General features: G+C 43.2%; 1 protein-coding gene across 1 annotated transcript in view; it reads left to right on the top strand.

Moving 5' to 3' along the window:
- The window catches only part of CEP135 (centrosomal protein 135), a 434,096-nt gene that overhangs the window by 301,690 nt on the left and 111,828 nt on the right, over positions 1-20,578 (top strand). Inside the window, exon 22 of the mRNA XM_086962622.1 lies at positions 18,973-19,182. Coding sequence (XP_086818748.1) covers positions 18,973-19,182 — 210 coding nt within the window. The remainder of the gene's footprint in view (positions 1-18,972; positions 19,183-20,578) is intronic.

Here is a 20,578-nt window from a genome sequence, read left to right as displayed (position 1 = left end):
CTTTCCTGGTTGCCATCACCTCTGCCAGGAGAGTGAGTGAGCTCCAGGCTCTTTCTGTCCAACCCCCTTTCCTGTCTATTCATCCTGACAAGGTGGTTCTAAGGACTAGACCTTCTTTCCTGCCCAAAGTAGTTTCTGCTTTTCACATCGGGCAGTCCATCACCCTCCCTTCCTTCTTCCCGCCTCCGCATCCTTCAAAGGATGAAGAGCGGCTCCATCGTCTGGACCCAAAACGTGCGCTTTTGTTTTATATGGATCGCACACGCCAGTTCCGGGTGGATGACCAACTGTTTGTTAGCTACGTGGGTGCGAAGAAGGGACGGGCGGTACATAAACGGACCATCTCTCGGTGGGTCGTTCTGTGCATCAAAGCGTGCTACTCTTTGGCTCGGAATGAGCCTCCTGTTGGGCTGAGGGCCCATTCCACTCGGGCCACGGCGGCTACTACTGCCCTGGGCCGGGGAGTCCCCTTGCAGGACATTTGCCAGGCGGCTACGTGGGCCTCGCTGCACACCTTTGCGAGGCACTACTGCCTGGACAGTCAAGTCCGGAGGGATGGCTTCTTTGGCCGTTCTGTCCTCCAGGACTTTCTGGTGTAGGAATGTATTGGTCCGCAGACCCACCACCGGGGTTGGTATTGCTGGGGTATCTATTCTAAGGTAAGGAATCTAATACTAACGTGTTTCTTTCAGATGAACAAGTTACTTACCTTCGGTAACGATATATCTGTAAGAAACATTAGTTAGTATTAGATTCCTTACCGAACCCACCCATCCTCCCCGTTCTGCGAACTGATACCTAGGGTTAAGGACATCCCTTTCAGGGCCCTAGTTTCAAAATGGCACCAGTGTTGGTTCTCACCCGGCTCTGGGTGTTCTGGCGCGGAAAAGCTGTGTACAAAGAACTGACGTCAGCGCGCGGAGGCGGCGTCTATATACTCCAGCGACGTCATCACGGCGCACGACGCCGACGACGGACGCGGAGCCACAGGGGACGCCTGCAGACGACGCCTACCGACGCGCAGGGGTACTGCTACGCAAAAGTTTCCGGATCCAGACTGACGCCTGGGGATATTCTAAGGTAAGGAATCTAATACTAACTAATGTTTCTTACAGATATATCGTTACCGAAGGTAAGTAACTTGTTCTTATAGACCATATATAGTTAGGAATTAGCATTTAAAAAACCTTATTTTACTCACACAAAACCATTGAAATTTCATATATAGTTAGTTGCACTAACTATATATCGCGCACCCGCAATCCACTGCTGATCATGTCACATATTACATCATTCATGACATGATCATTGACATCTCTGATGACATCACTGATGACATCACTGATGACATCTCAAATGACATCACTGATGACATCACTGATGACATCTCATTTGACATTAATGATCACATCACTGATGACATCATTCATGTGATAATACGGTGAACCTCTTCAGACTCTAATATAATCTTAGATACACTCAGAGTAAATAGACACTCACAGACTGTCACTCATCCATGGAGTTACTCACACACCTAGTCAGTCATGCAAAGAATCACCATGACCTGTTATGCTTACGTTACGCGCTGCGCGCCGCGCCCTGGATCGCTTCCGGGAAGCTGCGCCTCGCGCACCGGAGCACTTCCGGGTGCGCTAACGCGGCGCGTCCTATGACGCATTACGCGACAACGCAGGTCCAGAATATAGTCAAAATGTCTCCACCAACCAGCGGTCGGAACACAACCCCTTTCAGCAGTCCAAAAAGTTCTGTTAAACGACAACAGAAGGGACAGGCAACAAGAACCATCAGTCACGTTGGGGCTCCACCGGAACTGATCGAATTGGTAGTCTACAGTGTTTCTGGATGTTTCAGACTGAAGCTGGCGTCAGCATGAGAGCACCACCATCTCGTGGCTCCGTCGTGGCCATTCCGCAAGCAATCATGGCAGCCGCTCCCCACCGGAAGCCTGCGGGAGTTGGGGGCCCGATGACTTTTGTAGAATCTTCAAGGCTGAGGGGACGCTTTCGGGAATGGGGCCCAAGCCCTAGCAGGCAAATGTCCGAGTACAAATGTGTCCCAGGGCCATTTTAGTGGACCAGGCCCAAATCCGAAGAGCCGGCCGCCATTTTGAGAGTCCTGTGGCAGCCGCCTATCGCTGCACCGCAAGAGTGGGCGCAATTCAACTGGATGGTGGGCGAGACGCTGTAGCCGCAAGAGCGGGCGCAATTCAGCTGAATGGCGGATGAGGCACAGTGCCGCAAGAGCGGGCGCAATTCAGCTGAATGGCGCCCGTTCGCGCCGCCTCTCCATAGTTAAAATGTTTTTTTTTAACGTGTTTACTTTGTTGGAGCGTTGTATATATTTATAAGTTATTAAAGTGTTATAATCCGACTACTTTGTTGGAGTGCTATATATTTTTAATGTGACACATAATTGTGAAGACTTTGATGTACAAAAAGGCATCCCTGGAATCTTCCGCTTCAGGCTCGGTCCCACACACCCTTACAGTAAGAATCCCCTCCCCAATCACAATACAGGATCGTTATCAGATAGTAGCAACGCCTGTGGTGTGACGGATCTCATGGGGTGGGGGCCTTGATCTACTGTAACTCCTTTGAAGAGGGGTGATTCTTTACAGTTGGGGCCATAAACTACATCCGCAGGGCTAGGTGATAGCCTGGTACCGGCCTGGCAATCGGACACAGAGGAAGAGGAGTGTCAGAGGGTGCGGTAGTGAATAGGGTGAAAGGGAGGTGTCGGGCGGGCACAGGGTGTGATTCTCAGGGAAGAGCAGCGCAGATGGGGGGAGGTTTATGGCCCATGCATCAGAGAGAGAGCGGGGGTGACCAGTGCCTGGGGGAGATGCTTGCGAGGGTGGGGAGCCATGCTGAGGATCGGCGGTGTGCAGAGAGTGGGTCTGGTCAAGGCATCTAAAATGGCTGCCGTGCACGACAAAAGTGTGGCATTGGAAAAAAGGCAAGATGGCGCAGACAATGTTTATCAATACGGATTAATTTATAACAATTATTTTTAACAATATATTTACTCGCAGTGACAAAATGGCGGTCAACACTACCTGATTTCCTTCGAATCGAACGTTAACAGACGTCACGCAGCAAAAAAAAAAAATCTGCTCACGAGCAGCCGCTGGAAGACGTGTATCAACATATATGAGCATCCTCAGCCACCCTCAGAAAACATAGGGGGTCAGGATACGTCTCCCGTATCCCCTTATACCCATTTCCCACATTGTTTTTCCTCCATCTTGTAATTTAATTAAAACGAAACACAAAATGGCGAATTCCCGTTTCGCTACCGTTTCGCGACCCGATTCGCGAACCGGGAAGCGCTTCTACCGCGAAAAATCAAATTTTTTTTTTTGTCCTACGGGACCCTTTAATAACCCCAACACCATTCCTAGGGGGTCAAGAGGGGTCTACCTTGCCCCCTTTCATTAAATTCCCCCTTCGTTTTTCTCCTCTTGTCTCTTGATCCTACCGAGAGACAAGATGGCGGCCGTTCCGGACTGCTTAGAATGTTGACAGACACCGGAGAGCCAATCAGCTTCGCTTCGCAAAGTTCCGTTGCGCGAAAAGTACGCGAACCGGAGCGCTACCCGGGTCACAGATATATCTGTTTTTTAAAACGTTAATTTCTCAAAATCCACTGGAGCACATATATTGAGACCTAGCAAAGGCACATCGGGCTAACAGCCCCTACAATTTTGCCAAGTTTCGTGCAAATCCATTCAGCCGTTCGAGCTAAAAGTGAGGCCAACCGCCCTATGGAAAAATGAATGGGAAAAACGCGTTTTGGGACCCCCCTTTTTTCTCTGCCCCCCTTTTCAGGGGCTGCTCAGAAACAAAATGTGCCATTTTCCTGAAAATTTCAGCCGATTCCGTCCACAAACGCCAAAGTTATTAGACATAGAATAAGTCCCATAGAGAAAAAATCCTAACTATATATACCTACTGGCGACCGCCAGTAGGTAATATATATATATATATATATATATATATATCCATATCCATATCCATATCCAACAGAGTTTGCCCCAATGGATAGTCCGCCAGGTAAATGGATATCGCCCTTATATTGAAGAAATGCATTAGACAGGTTTGGCAGTCGGCGTGCTTTATTGCTCCCTTCGCCAAACGCGTTTCAAGTTTCCCCCTACTTCGGTGGCGTTCCTAAAAGCAAAATGTCTTGGCAGAACTGTGCTACTATATACAATCTGGAACTTCCCCCAGTGGGTGTGGCCACTCCCGTGGCTTTCTGGTTCAAGTAGTCCGCACTTTAACAATTAAATCTTCCATGAGCCTGCCAAACAGTTCGCAAGAATAAATTAAATGTCAAACCCCAATGGGTAAAAACACAGTCCTGTTTCAAAGCCGCTGCCATTTGCGCATAATTTCAGGCATTACCTCCTGTAATAGGTGACCCTGTTTAGAATCACCACGGGCCCGCGACTGCAGTGTGGCTCAATCCACGGCTGAGCAAGCCGCTAAAATTTCAACAACAGAGTTTGCCCCAATGGATAGGCCGCCAGGTAAATGGATATCGCCCTTATATTGAAGAAATGCAGCAGACAGGTTTGGCTTTCGACGTGCTTTATTGCTCCCTTCACCAAATGCGTTTTGAGTTTCCCCCTTCTTCGGTGGCGTTCATAAAAGCAAACTGTCATGGCAGAACAGTGCTACTATATACACTCTGGAACCTCCCCCAGTGGGTGTGGCCACTCCAATGGCTTTCTGGTTCAAGTAGTTTGTATATATATATATATATATATATATATATATGTAGAACGTTCTGACTTTCTGTTGCACAGAGGCTACTTTGCAGTGCTTTGCATGGGTGCGACGAAGGAAAGTTTAGTTAGGACTCTATGCGAGATCAACAAACGTCCGAAACCTGCATGTTTTGTGAAAAGACCGCCTTTTGGTGAACATTCGGCTTTGGTGCACTCCAGAAGACCCTAGGAACAGGTGCATTTCCATATTTTTCCTGATTCTCATACTTTGCTTCGAAGTGAAGGGACAGAGGAAGCATGTTTCAGAGTGCAAGGCCTGGTACCATGGCTTTCTGCCCACAAACCTTTTGCGTCTTGTCCGGTAGATGTCTCTCTTTTAGGAGACCAACCTTTGGCGTCTGGTCTACGGTGTGGCATCAGCAGGTTCGGAGGTACGTGGCCGCTTTCTCGTGATCTGTGTGGTGCATTAAGGCCTAGGGACTCCAGCTCAGTTTAGTACAAACCATCACTTGTGTAAGAATAGCACACAGTAGCACAGATGGACAGAGCATGTGGCAGGCCGGCGTTAGATATTCATCCGATTAGACTGACAGTTTTGCCATTCACTGACTTTATTAGAACATATTCGCAACTGCTTTATTAACATTCCTGCGATCTCAAATTTGCTTGAAAATGCACCATTTGCCCCTCTATTTTTAAAATTTTCTAGGGGGGAGAACGCCCCCGAACCCATCGTAGGTGGTTCTGCCTCGCTCTCTACGCTCGTTCGCAACATTGCAGTACGGCTATTGTTTTACAGCTCACCACTTTCAAATGTCACCAGCCTTCTCTGTAATGGAGGCAGGTCAGTGAGGTTGCATCTAGGGGAAGAGCAATGATGGTGGCCTTTTTCGCCCTCCACGCTGTTCTCAACTGAGAATATCTTAGTGGCTGTGTGGTTGATTAAGGTGAAACTGCTGGGTCTATCAGAGAGAGAGAGGTCAAGAGGTTTCAAGAGGCAACAAACAGAAGAATGTGCTCATTAGAGCAAACAGTGATGAACTTGCACTCCTCATAGGGAGCTGAGAGAGACCATGCTGCACCTTGAAGCTGTTAGAACTGTATGACAACTTGCAGGAGGAGCGGTAATGGGAGGACTGGCAATTCTAGCTCTGATACAGAATCAAAAGGTGCAGTTTGAGATTTAGATCTAGTCCAACCCATTGGGCGATGGGCAGGTTGAGGGGATTGTTTCCCATCAGGCAGATTTATAGACTTTAGAGGAACAGCAGGCAGTCTAGGACTGAATCAGGTGGAACTGAAATGATTATGCTTACGTCTCCTAAGAAAAGGAATGTTTGCGAGGGCAGCAATCAAACAATAATATTCACTGTGACAGTCATCATTTTATCCCAGATCCATGCCATGAGAGACTGGATCAAAGCCTTGCTTTTCATTAAAAGAAGTTTAATTAACATGGGGCCTTTATGTTCATTTTGTACCTTGTGAATTTAGGAGTCTTCTGCAGTGAGAAAATGTACACCTTCAGGCAAATTGAGATAGCAAAGACATTTCTTTTGGGCGTGAGTTGGAGAGAGGAGTAGGCAATTCTTAGGCCACATTACAAGAGATATATATATTGATTTATTTTTAGACATTGTGCCTTGATCAAAAAGGGGGGTCGGGTAGCTATTGTGCGACGATTGTTTTTATGGACCATGTTGTCTTTTCTCTCTTCATTTTCTCCTGTGTCTTTCTTGGGTACTAGTTAACTAGTAGAGTATTTTCAACGGTTAGTGCAGTTGAGTTAGTTATACGTTGTCCAAACCAAGTGGATTAACACTAACTTGTTTTTGTAAGTAGAGTCAGTTTATTTAATATAATGATTTAGGCCATAACCTGTCAAAACAGTTACCCAGTTGTTAAATTGACAGGGAAAGCCTCTTAGAGAGAGTGAATAGCGTCAAATGTGTTTGCTGCACAGATATGTCACATTATTCACGTACAGAACATTCTATACATAATAGGTATAATAAAAAAATAAAGTGTACACCACAGAGAGGAAAGATCTACGATAGCGAGAAAAATCACATGATTTGGAAAGAGAACGAAAAAAATTCAAATCAGGGCTAGGATTAGCAGAGTCTGGATAATTGGACGTGGGAGAGTGTTTGAGAGCTTTTGGAAGCAAAGCAAATTGTGCATCCAAGCAGAAAAAGCCTAATTCCTCAAAACAAATTCAAGGGATGAGCCTGGCCGATCCCTGTTTTTAGTTATTCTGAAAAAGTCATTGACTGTAACTTACTGGCCACAGTGAAAAGGTTGCCATGTGCTTAGTAGACCATGCAGCACCGGTACAAATTAATACATTTTTGAAGAGCAAGCCTAGGAAGTGAGAAACGATCAGGCTGAATATGGTCATATTCCCAGGCCCTAGACTAGGTTGAGTTGCAAAATGGTAAAGAGAGGTCATGGGGACCCAAAAGAATAGCATTGTCCTCGCCAGTCCATCAAGAGCAGAGGCCTGAACAGTGGTACAGAAATGGAGAGAGAATAAAATGCTTGACCAAAGATGGATGCAATGCAAAACTAGTTTACTGATCTGTAATTGGAAATGATTCTAAGGGATTTTTGAACTAGGAATGACTTCCAAGGTAGCTAAGGAAGAAAGCCGGTGTAAAAAGGGATACCTGTTGAAGATGCACTTAGAAGAAAAGCTGTTTTCGATAAAGTGAGGTTAACTTAGTGAGTTGATATCTAATACTCAGTGATGGCCAGCCAGTCCCTCTGGAAGTGAACATAGTCAAGGGACGATACCCAAAGATCCAATTGTGTGAAAAAGATGCTACTGGCTTCATCTGTTCTCTCATTGATACCATATAGATATTGAAGGTTATGCATGCCAGGAATGATGCACCGCATCAGTCATGAGGAAGATTGAGGACCTACAGGAACCCATTTTTACAATCTGATAGTGCCCAGAAAGAAGAGCCAAGGACCAATTGCTACCCTGTAGAGGTAGCACAATGACCAGTCAGCACTCGTGATTGGCTTAATCAATAACCGGCTAGTGAATCCAGAGTAAATGGGTAAACAAACCTTTTCATTCAACATACGGAAAGCATTGTCCACCGACTGGATCTTAGCAAATTCTACTGCACCAACAGCAGAAGGCTATTTGACTGTAGAAGGTGCTGAACGCAATGTTGATTTTGTGGAATTGTACAGTTTTCAAGAGTTTTACCCAAAATGAAAAGCTAGTGAAGGCACAGAAAATTTGGGAGGTTATTGGGGTGGAGAAGACCTTTTTGAGCCACAGAGTTATGAAAGTCTTGGCAAATATCCTGACATTACTATCCAGACATGAAAGAGAGCCAGATATTGTTAATTTGATTTGAAATACTCTTGATCCGAAAGGCAGGAATTGAATCACAAATGTAGTTGTATTATTTTACTGCGTTGGAGAATGTAAAGTGACTGCATAATGGGTTAAATAGAGGAGACTGCTTGTTTTCAGAAATATTTACTCCACAGAGTGCTCTTTCTTCGGGGAAATGTGATATCTGATACACCGTGCCAACACTAAAGGATAGTCTAACAGTGAAAGCACCAGAGAAAAATCTGGCTGATCTTTTTTTGGTATTGAGAAATTAGTATTCAGACATCCTTGTATATACCAATAACCCTTTTTGAATTACAAGTCACTTTATTGTCACTTAATTCTATATGTCTGGTTATGGTTATGGTTACTTTTTTTTGTATATTTTCTTTTCCATCATAATCAAAATAAATAACATGGTTCGGCTGAATTGAGTTTGATGAAAAGCAATAATTGAGCTATTTTGTGTTTTAGTTAATTCATGACAGGTGTGTTCTGTCTCTTTATCATCTCTTTCACTCTTGATTAAATCCACACAGATAATAAGAAATTGTTTAGAAAAATGAGTTCCATGTGAACACTTGTTATTATTTGAACCTACAGACTTCAGCGCCTATTGTGCCACCCACAGAGTGTGCCTGTAAAACATGGCTTAATGCCTCCCCTGTGTAGATTGACTGCAGCTGCCTAAAAAGCTGCTGTCAAAATAACCACTTTTGACTAGTTGGAAACCCTGCTTATGTATATATTAACAAAGGCATGTGCCTGATAGTTAAAAGTGGAACTTGTGTGAAATTAAAGTTGGCATGTTCCTTCACTATCGTTATAATTAGCTCCTAAAAGCTGTTATTCACGGGTAGAGCTGTGGCTGGATCCTAGAAGACCCTTTGCTCCCCCAGCCCTGCTGGCACCAAACCGGGTGGGAGGGGAGAAATGGTTCAAGGCCAGGGAAATGGGACAACATAAAGATAAGTGGGTTGTCATTCTACAATTATCTAGGTAGGTCAGTGAGGTTACAGCTAAGGAAAGAGCACCAATGGTGCCCATTAAGGCACTCCACGCAGTCCTCAACTGTATAAATGAGAATATCTCTAGAACTGGTTTAAAGGGGGCAAAGGGGATTGCTCATTTCCCTCGTCACACCTCTGGGTGAACACAAGAGCTCTGCACAAGGGATTAAGGGTTTCCCCATCTTCGATGTTAGGAGTGAGGGGCTCCCTGGGACTATCTACATTAGGAAAAACAAGAACTGCTGAAAAAGTGAGTTAGAATGTTCCCAGGAACTTTTACCCCATTGGTTAAGGAGGACCCTGAAGTCACTCCACCGAATAGCTCGTTCCAACCATAAATATGGCCCCCTCCTCAGAAATCTCTCTGTACCTATGGAAGGGGACTGTACCCTGCTTACTGTAACCTAAAGGAGCCCTGAAGGACTGGACCGGCTCTCTCTTGCACCCAGGACAAAGAACTGGACTCCTAGTGTGAGCAGGCTAGCCTCCTGTGTGGCTACAGGGATGCAACCAGCTGCAAGATGTCTTTTTACTGAAGTGACCCTTTGATTACTATCAGTTGGACCTGAATTGGTCCATGTTGGCGGTGGCCTCTGCTGGAGTGATTGCTGACATCCTAAGTGTTGGTCTTGTGTTTCTGTGAGCCTTAGAACTGACCCAGAAGAGCAGCTCCAGAAACCCTGAACAACTGGGACTTTTTTTTGGATGTCCAAGACCTGCATAGCCGTCAGGGGGGACATGGTGCCAAAGGTGTCCGATTTCAATGCCTGTTCCTCGGTTATAGATTCAGCCTTTCCACTCTGGCGGACTTTGAGCCCCATAAAAAAGCTAATTCAGAACATAAAATCTTTGACCCAATCTACTGCTTCCATGGACTATCATTGGCCCTCAGTGCGTTTTTGTGCTATTATTACTTAAAAATTTAAATATTCATATCTCTGATTCGCTTCATTGGATTTTTGTCATTTTGTGTATTACATTTCTAGTTCAGTTTGGGATTTTTCTTGTTTGGTTTGACTTTATTACTGTTTTAGTACTGCAAAAATACTTTACACCTTCCCATAAGTTAAGCTGTTACTACGTGGTTGGCTCAGGTTAATTTTGTGACTTTTGGCGTGCACCCTGACAAGATAGTGTTAATATTCCTTGAAGTGGGAGACGCCACGCCCCAGATAATAATCCACTTCTTACGCATGGGTGCTACAGATTGTCAGGGGTGAATGGTCGACCTCAGTATGGAGCTCTGTCATTCATGGATGTGATCCACGAGTTTCTCAGGATATGGGTAGCTTCCCCCATGGTTATGCCTAGGGTTTCCTGTTTTTGTATAATTTCAGTGGGTATTAATCAATGTTTTCCCTAATTCTTAAAATCAGTGGATAAAAGTGTTTATGCACTTTGACACCCCACAACTTTGCCGGAGACTCTTTTCCTTTTGTTTACAAATAAACAATGTCTTTAATACCGTTGTTGTCTTGCAGCTCCTTTCTCTTCCAGAGCTCCTCTGTCTCTCTATGACCCTCTCTACCAAAGCCCTTCTTTCGGTGTTGCTCAGTACGCTCGAAGCACTGTTCCCCAGGGGTGATGGCGCCATCAGCTGTTTCAAAAACAGGGATAAAGTGGGGAGGCACATGAGGTTTCTATTGTTACAAAGTCCCCCAGGTCCGCCCAATCATTGTTCTCCTATACTTGAATGGCTGCCTTATCTCTAAATAGCAGCATTTCCAGTAAAACTAGTGGGTATATTGGGCCCTATTGATACAGGGAAATTTGGTGCCAAACAAAGTTTAAATGAAATGTACCTTATTTACACCTGCCAGGAATTTGTGGCAGTCGTATGCTCACTTAAGTTTGTTGAGATCTCTGTCACGAATGCTGTGTCCCCATCACCTGTAAATGTCACTCGGAGGGTGACAAGTGGGGTTAGCCTTGAAAGTTTGTGAAAGCCCACAAACATGGCTGTTTGCATTCACAAATTGCTCTCCTTCACTTTTCCACCCTGGAAACCAATGTAGATTCCTTCCAGCCACAGGTGGTATATTTACCCTTTCAGGGTGGCAAAGGGAACTGATCACTCCCAGATTTGCAGCGGAAGGGCTTCCTCTACAGTGTAATAATATTCATTTGCGTTTCCCCAGGTGATCTTACCCATCCATTGTGGAGTTCTTCCCTATGGAGAGATCTGCCCAGCAGAAATAACATCAAGCTGGGAATGTCAGACAACCTTCCCAGGAATACACATAGAAACCTGCGCCTGGCGCAGTGCTCCATGCGTATTCCTGCAAAATGTTTGTGAATTCCAGCAAGATGGAAAACTGCAAGCGTAGATTTATGCCTTTCTTCCAGAATTTCTTCATGTTACCATCACACGGTAACTGCTATCACATACACCAGTGGTATGAATGGTGTATCTCCCGGGATTCATTGGTATGGACAATTCTCTGAAAGTTTACAGTTACTGTTGAATAAGGAAACGTAAATGTTTTTTCTTAGAGGGCACTGCTGTAGCTCAGAGGTCCTGCTTCTTGACTAATGAAAGATATTCAGATATGAAGCTAGAATACACTGTGTGAATTTGAACTTGGTCGGCACTGATATTCTAGGCTGCATATTACTATTGCATTTCATGTCCTCTAGTTGCACATTTGTTCTGCAAATCTGTGCCTGGAAAATTCTCACCTCAGAATGAGAAAGATAACATTTATTCACTGAGGGTGTGCTGAACCAGGGTCCCTATCATGGTTGCAGTGCTTGTTCCTGGCTCTCTGCAGCACTGCGACCCACACAGGGGGACGTGGGGCAGTTGTAATGTGAAACTGAAGTCATGTCTACAATTAGGCTTACTTTTGGGACCTTACAGCTTATCATTCTGCAGCCACTGAGGTGTGGTGTTGCTTCACCTCATCAGTTGTTCAAATGTAGCATAGCACGACACTGTGCAGCATTTAATCTCTGCTACCTCATTCCTGATGACAGTCTGAATACTGATCGGCCATCAAGGAGGCCATTTAATGGTGGCCTGCCTTGTGATGGAAAATAAGCCTCTGACCCTTTATGCGGGAGCCCTGCCTGTGGTCCTTTGGCCGAATCACTGACAGAATATTCAAGTCAAAAATATCGAAGACAAAACTATCGATGTCAAAATATCAATAGTCAAAATATTGACATGCTATCTTTAAAATGTAAATAACAAAAATATTGAAAATAAATATAGATGTAAAAAATATCAATGTTCAAAATATTGTTTTTTATATCTATTTTTTTAAACAATTATATTATACAATTAGCTAAAAATAAATTACATATATATAATATACATTAAACAAATATAATAAATTCAATATAGAAAATGTAAATGTACATATATAAAATGTAATATATAAATGTATATTTACTTTAAAATAATAAACTAATAACTTTAATTTATCTTAAAATATTCTAAATATATAAAAATTAACTATATATATATATATATATATATATATATATATATATATATATATATATATATATATATACATACACCTACAACATAAAATATCATAATAAAAACATTATATTATCATATTAAATATTTATAAATTTTTAAACTTACATTTTGCACTCCATTGAGTGAAAAAGTAGGAAAATTATTGAATTGCATAAGGGTGAAAATTGACTATTTCCACTGCAATTACTGCAACAGTAGGGAAAGTGTTGGATAGCGAAGAGTAAAAAATTACTATTACCACTCCAGTGAGTGCAACAGTAGGGGAAGTGTTGGATAGCGGAGGGGTAAAAATTACTATTCCTACTCCAGAGAGTGTAATAGTAGCTAAAGTGTTGGATAGCGTAGGAGTAAAAATTACTGTTCCCACTTCAGAGAGTGCTACAGTAGAGAAAGTGTTGGATAGCGAAGGAGAAAAAAATACTATTCTCACTCCAGAGAGTGCAACAGTAGGGAAAGTGTTGGATAGCAGAGGGTTAAAGGTAATATTTCCCAAAAATTAAAATAATTCTTTTTTTTTAAAACACCAACAAAAATACATACATTGTTAATAACTCAACAATTTTAAACATATCAAAAAATTACAAAAGCTTGAAAATATTTTAATGTTAAAAAGTACTAAAGTTTAACTACAAACATTAATTCATAAACGTTTTAAAAAACATTTCACAAGCAAATGACTATATTTAATATAATTATATTATAATCAAATAAGTAATTATTTATTTTTAAATTAATTACTTCACACCACATACCCCTATAAATGCACAAACAACTCCTATATAATTGACATAATTAACATATTTACCAATTAATTAATTATAATTCACAGTTAATAATTAATTAATAATAAATGAATTACCACAAACAACACTATAAAATCGAAATATGAAATAAATAGTATTAAATAAAAAATATGAATTACTTTATTCAAATTAATTTACTTCCCACCCTATTCCCCTATAAACCCACAACCAGCTCCTAAAAAATAACACAATTAACATAATTAATGAATTAATATATTTTAATAACCAATAATGAATTATTACAAAAATAATAAATATTAATTAGTAAAAAGGATTATAAGGACTTCCCACCCTATTCCCCTATAAACCCACAACCCGCTCCCAAAAAAATAACACAATCAACATAATTATTAATTAATTAATTAAAAATATTCACTAATTAATGATAAATTAATAAAATAATTTACTAAAAATACTAACAAATAAAAATGATGAATTACTTTATTATAATCAAATCACTTCCCACCCGATTCCCCTATAAACCCACAACCCGCTGCAGAACTAAAATACGCCAAATTTCAATACCATAAAATTAATCACTTCTAAAATTTCACACATACATTAACCCCTTCGATGCTGCGCATGGCCCCCGGCTGTCCCATATGACAGTGGGCATGTGCCGAGGACGGCCGGGGGCCGTCCGAACCCTGCACACTGATTAGAATTCCAGCACCATGGTGGAATTCGCGCTGCGGTCAAGGTGTTAAAAAAACAGCTATACTTATTCAAAAAAATGAGATCACATACTTTTAGCATACATACAAAAAGAGAACGCTAATATAAATATCGATATTATTAACAACTATATTATTAACTTCGATGTTACAGAAAACGATATTTCTTACCTTCAAGTCGGTATTCTGGTCAAGGATATATTTGCATTCGATATTATGGCACTTGGATATTAACAACTCGATATTCTTACACTTTGATATGCAGAACTCGATATTCTGTCTGTGCATCCCTTTGGCCAACCTCCCCCCAGAAAAAAAGCATACAAAAAAGGATGGGTTCTAGTTGCACCTGAAATCAAAGCTCGTTTGATTTCAGGCAAACAAAAACATAAACTTACCGCGCATTCCCGTGCCTTGCAAAAACTGCAGGTGCGTGAAAAATGACCAACTCCAGGAAACAAAAGCGACTCAGTGCACTGCACATTATTAATGTGCTTTTTGCACCATGGACCTCGCTAAGATTTATAATGGAGTCCCCTTGGACGCTTCTTGACAACTGAACTAAAAGAGATGTAGCGCCCCCTCACACCAGTTCACAGCCTCACCACTGGGACTTTACATGAGCATAAATGCTCACTTCTTGCCATTCCAGGGACTGTTTAGTTGGCACTGCGCACATAAATCATTTCTGGAGACATGTTGACTGCAGAGGATTTATCTTTTGGCCAAGATGTGCCCCTCCCAGCCCCCTCAAGTTCCTGTTGTCAGGCATGGTCACAGACTGAGGCATGCATCCACATGTTGATGTTTCTTGGACACTCCCCTATCCAAAGCTCCTGCTGGCCGTGATTCACCACAATTTGACCCCGCACTGTAGCCAAGTGGCTCATCTTTTGAGGCTAATTGAAGGGCAGGCTAACTGCCCTGGGGCAAAGTACTTTTTGCAGGTATACTGTCCTGAAAATGTATTTGTTTGTTAAGGACGAATGTATTCATATATTTCGGAAACTCCATCTCGAAGTGAAGTGAGCGGACATATTCCATTATAAACCAGGCAGACAGGGAAATTCTTATCTTTAAAGAAAGGGCCTACATTTTTAAAATATAAAATTGGTTAAAATAATAACAGGCATTTAGTTATTAACATACTGCTAGAAGATTCACAAGTTTATGGTTTCAGTTTCTGCCTGCACTAACCGTGCTTTGACTCCATCATGTGGCAAAATATGGCATATCAGATTAAATGGAATTGGAAAAGTTTTAAACAGCGGGCTCCTATCAGTATTTCTCAGCTTAAACCAAAATCTGGATACCCTATTTGTCTTTTGATGAATGCTCCTTATTTGGCAAAAAAGCTGAAGGTTTAGAAGAATCAAGCCACTGCACTTTCTTTAGCCCCACCTCCCAATTAGAATCCACCATCAATTTCAGCCTTTCTAGGGCACTTGAGATAGTTGGTGTACTAGCAGCGCCGGGTTCCTCCGCCAACACAGCAGCGATCCCTGTCCTTTCATGGCCATGGAATGAGTTCATGTAGGCACCACACAGGCGCCAAGGGCATCAATCTTCCAAGTCCTCCTCCCTTGAAGTTTCAGCTGCCAATCCACTTTAGTTTGCCCGTAGCATCACATACCCATCCTGTGGGAGCCAGGATCCAACACTCTCCGAGGATGGCAATCCATCCTATCCGACGGATGGGTCCTCAGGAATGTCCTTCTGTTGCTTTATAACCCACCGCAGCTTCCTCCCACATTAGAGCTACTCTGAAGAGCTCCTTTCCATCTTGCTGCAAGTGGTGTGAGCTCTACTTTCCAAGGGGCTCTTGAGGGGACGCAGACCTAGGAACTGGTTATTACTCCCGCTATTTTCTCTTGTGGAACTTGGAGGCCTCTGTCCTATATAAGATCTTCGCCCTCTGAATTCCCTCCTGCGGAAGGACAGATTTAAAGTGTCAGGGCTGGCCCTGGGTGTCTGCCTTAGATTCTGGAGACTGGACCATAGCTTTGGACCTTTAGGAGGCCCACTTTATATACCTATTCTGCAGTTTTACACAGACTGGTTTTGACCTAATTAGGTCTCATCAGTGACCTATTGACCTCATCTTCTCGACCTCTGATCTGTGGAGTCCCCCAGGGATCGGCCCCCGGCCACCCTGTTTAATGTCTATCTTGCTCCCTTAGCCTCACTCATCGAACAGCATGAGGTGGGTGTCATCTCATACGCTGACGACACGCAGCTCATGTTTTCCTTTAAAGACCATTCAGAGGAAGCGTTTTCCAAATTCAAGCACTACCTGAAAGACATCTCCACCTGGATGACCACTATCTGTTTACGGCTCAATACCGATAAGACCGAGGTCCTTTTTTTTAATCAACCCACACACCCCAGATCCGACCTCTGGTGGCCCTCAGTACTTAATCCTCCCCCCTGTCCTGTCACCTCTGTTAGAAACCTGGGTTGCAAAATCGATAACACTCTATCATGTAAATCTCAAATTGGACAGGTCTCCTCTATCTGCTTTTGAAACATAAAGCACTGCGAACATTTCTCCATCTTTTACCCATAGAGTGAAGAAAAACTATTGTACAGGCCCTAGTTACATCACAACTGGACTATGCTAATAGCCTATATTTGGGCCTACCTGACTATTTGTACAGGAATCTGCAAACTATTCAGAATGCAGCAGCAAGGCTTATAAGAAACATCCGATTCAGGCACCATATTTCTCCCCACTTACGGAGCCTTCATTGGCTGCCAGTGTGGAGGCGTACAGAATTTACAGCTCTTACTATTGCCTATAGAGCAATAAATGGCAACGGTCCCCAATACCTGAGGAAACGTATTCACATATCCCACCAGACAAGAAACCTTAGATCCAACCACCTGGAACTTCTCGTCACACCTCGTTTTTCCAAAGCCAGAACAGGTAGACGCTCTTTTTTAGTTAAAACAACCACCCTCTGGAATTCCTTACCCCTACAAATCAGGAAGGCCCCCTCGGAACTCAGTTTCCGTAAGCTATTAAAAACATGGCTATTCAATCTCCACTAGCTCCCACAGGCCACACTCTGCAAACTGCTCTCATTCTCCTCTCCGCACAGCGCCGGGACACTCCCGTCGGGGGTAGCCGCACGCTTTATAAGATACTTTATTATTATTATTGCTTTAGTCCTGAGTACTTACCAGTGGCCGAGATTAATTCAAGCATTCTATTCATCACTTTTTTGTATGCTTCAGTGCAACACCCTAAGTGGGACAGGTATGTTCAGATGTGGGTCCTGTACAAACTGTACCACTCGAACCAAGCTTTACCTGGCTGCTGAGCCCTAACTAGGGTGAAACATATGGTGGAGTCCAAACAGGTGGTATGGCATGCAAAATACCGATGGTCTGGAATGCAGCCCGAGTACTTAAGTTCGGCTGAAATAAATTCAAGCATTCCATCCATCACTTGTTTGTGTACTTCAGCACCTCTAGAGTTGGCTGGAGCATCAGGTCATCTGCCTGATTGTAAACAACCTGGCAGGACCTTTAAATGCTAGGACAGACAAGCTCAGCCAGCTGCACCAGGTAGATCATGAATGGTTATTGCACCCCAAGGTGGCGCAGGGCATCTTTCAGCAGTGGGGAGAATCATGGCTGGATGTTATTGCCACTGTCAAGATCGTACAGTGTCAAAACTTCTCATTGGCATTTCCAAGAAAGCTCTTTATAAGACACAAATTCAGGCTAGAGTGGAGCACAGAACTCTTGTATGTCTTTTCGCCTCTGTCACTTCTGCCCAGAGGTATGTAGAAGTAACAACCATACCCAAATACTCCTAGTGACTCTGGAGTGGACCAGAAGAGTGTGGTATCCTGAACTTCCGGGTTAGAGTACCTGTCTTCCTATCCGACTACCTCTTTGGGAGGATCTTCTGTTGCTGCTGCAGGGCAGTATTCTGGACCCGAACCTGTGCAATCTAGATCTCCGCATGAAGATTGAGCGACTTAAGTTGACTGTGTCACTTGAGACACCTTACACACCGAACTGTCAGATGTTTTTATTGTTTGTTTGGTCTTCTGCCCAGCGAAGACTTGCAGTGGCCACTATTAAACATTTTTGTCAGGCCATTTTGCCTTTGCCGGATCAACTGTCCTTGGTTAAATCACCTGTTGTGACGCAGTTTCTGTTAGGGTCAACACACGTTATCTCCCAAAGTGTATGTGATGCCAGAATGGAACCTTAACTCATGACTTCTGATCTGAAGTGTGCTGCTGGAAAAGATTTTGGTTGACCATACACAAAATAAAATTGTAACTTGGTAGTTGTTAATAATGTGGCGTTTTAGACCTTGGGGTTCCAAGTGACTTTATAGACAACTTGAATTTTGCTTTTATCTGTTTGATAGCACTTGTAGCCAACTGGTGCAAAACAACCTGTTAGTGATAGCTACTTATCTATAATGTGTATAGCATGTTAATAGACAGAATTTTGACAGTACTGATGCACTGGAATTTCTATTCAGGAAAATAGTAAATTGTCTAAGTTCCCTCGGTTTGTTAAAGTGGATAAACTGGGACTAGATTCCATGGTTCCTGGTTTCTCTTGTGACAATTTAGCCACTAATACACCTCTCGTTCAGAAAGTACTGCGAAAACTGTACTTTTAAAAAGTGCTGTTCCAGCAGCTAACTCTGGGCAGTTCCCTACATCTGTTTTGCCCATGGCCTTCGATAGAGAGTATTGGGATGGCACATTAGAGTAGCGAGACCAGGCTGTACAGACTGCAACATGTGATATTGGTGATTTTTTTTCATGTTTTGTATGTCTTATGTCTTTTGACCTGCAAATTAAGTATACTGCACACATCTCTGAAGTTTTGACTGTGCTTTTTCTTTTTTTATAGCATATTAATGCTCATCAAGCATATGAATCACAGATCTCAGCAATGGCCAAAACGATGTCAAAATTGGAGGAGGAGCTCAAAAGCGAACAAAGTCAAAAGGCTTCAATATTATCAGACCTGACCTCTGTGAGGGAACTTTGTGTCAAACTGGACTCCACCAAAGAACTGTTTTCACGGCAGCTGACTTCTAAAAACATTGAACATGAAAGGGTAAGAAAAGAAGTTATGTTAATCAATACAAAGTATGCAATCACTTTCATCTTTGTCCTGCAATCACTTTCATCTTTGTCCTAGCCACCACTACTGCGTTTCTATTTTCTGGTAGCAAACTACAGACTTATTTTATCTTGCATTTTGTTTTTGTCACAGCTTTATAGCTCCATATCTCACATAGGTCTCAATTCCTGATCTTAACAGGGTCCAATGTCTCAAAGATCCTCTTCTAGCAAGATTACTAGGGTTTGTAATTTTTTTATTGACACATTAGACCCCTGTAAATGGGCCGGGCCACCAGATATTAAGAAAACGAGATTACAGCCTTAAGCAAACAATATTGTCTCCATCCACAGCATATAATACTGTGGTGCCAAACCGGTAGGGTGGGCATCGCTGCTACATCCGTTTTGCCCAATATTACTTGTTTCACCTCTAGAAAAATAAGCTGAACACTTTCTGCTGTCCCTCCAATTACCCCATTCAATATCTGGCATCATCCCTATACGATTGGAAGAGGGTTTCTGGAGATTTTATTCTTTGTGGCCTTCTTAACATCAGTTAACATCACAGACCAGTAATTCATTACATAAACCTCTCTGCTAACCCTCTCCTGCATTACATGTGATCGTTTAGACATATGGTGTCACCTACAGCATATATTTAAGCTAGTTTCAACCCCATATGCTGATATTGTCCTTTTGGGCACATTTCACAACACGTCTCCCCACCGAGCTCCATCAAGGTGCTCTCCTAATTCATTCACTCATGCATCCTGGAATGCTCCTTTCTTGCATTTCTGATGCCATTTCTAGTATGTAGATTGTAGACATTAGGGGGACCATTAGGATGACTGGCAGATCGCCCCTGCTGGGCCAGCGGTAGTCACCGCTGGCCCGGCGGGGTCGTTCCGCCCGCCATACACACCTCAAAGACCCCCGCCATATAAGAATGGCTGGGGGGTCCGCGGTAGACAGTAAAACCGTCCGTCGCTTTTCCGCCAGTCGACTCGTCGACCGGGCGGAAAACATGGTTAATATGGTGGCAGTGTCTGCAAGACACTGCCATCCATATTATGATTACAGCAGAGATCAGCCTTTCCATGGCGGCCTTGCCGCGTTGGAAAGGCATGCGGTCTTTGCTATTGGGGTCCTGTAGCGGGCCGCCAGGAAGTTGGGGGTTGGGGGAGCACATGGAGGGTATCTATGGTACCCCCCTGCATTGGCATTGACAAAGTGGCAGGCACCGCGCGGTCACCTGTCACCTTGTGCATGCCAATGCACAACATGCATTCCCAGCATTGTGGCGGATGGTGCTGTGAGCACCGCCCGCCATAATGCTGGGAATAGGAGATGCCACCGCCGCAGTGGCATCCTAATTGCAGGTGAGGGAC

This window comes from Lissotriton vulgaris, chromosome 3_1 (genome assembly GCF_964263255.1).
Source record: "Lissotriton vulgaris chromosome 3_1, aLisVul1.2, whole genome shotgun sequence".
NCBI classification, from domain to species: domain Eukaryota; kingdom Metazoa; phylum Chordata; class Amphibia; order Caudata; family Salamandridae; genus Lissotriton; species Lissotriton vulgaris.
Note: the sequence above shows the minus strand (reverse complement) of the source record. Positions and strands in the feature narration are given on the sequence as shown.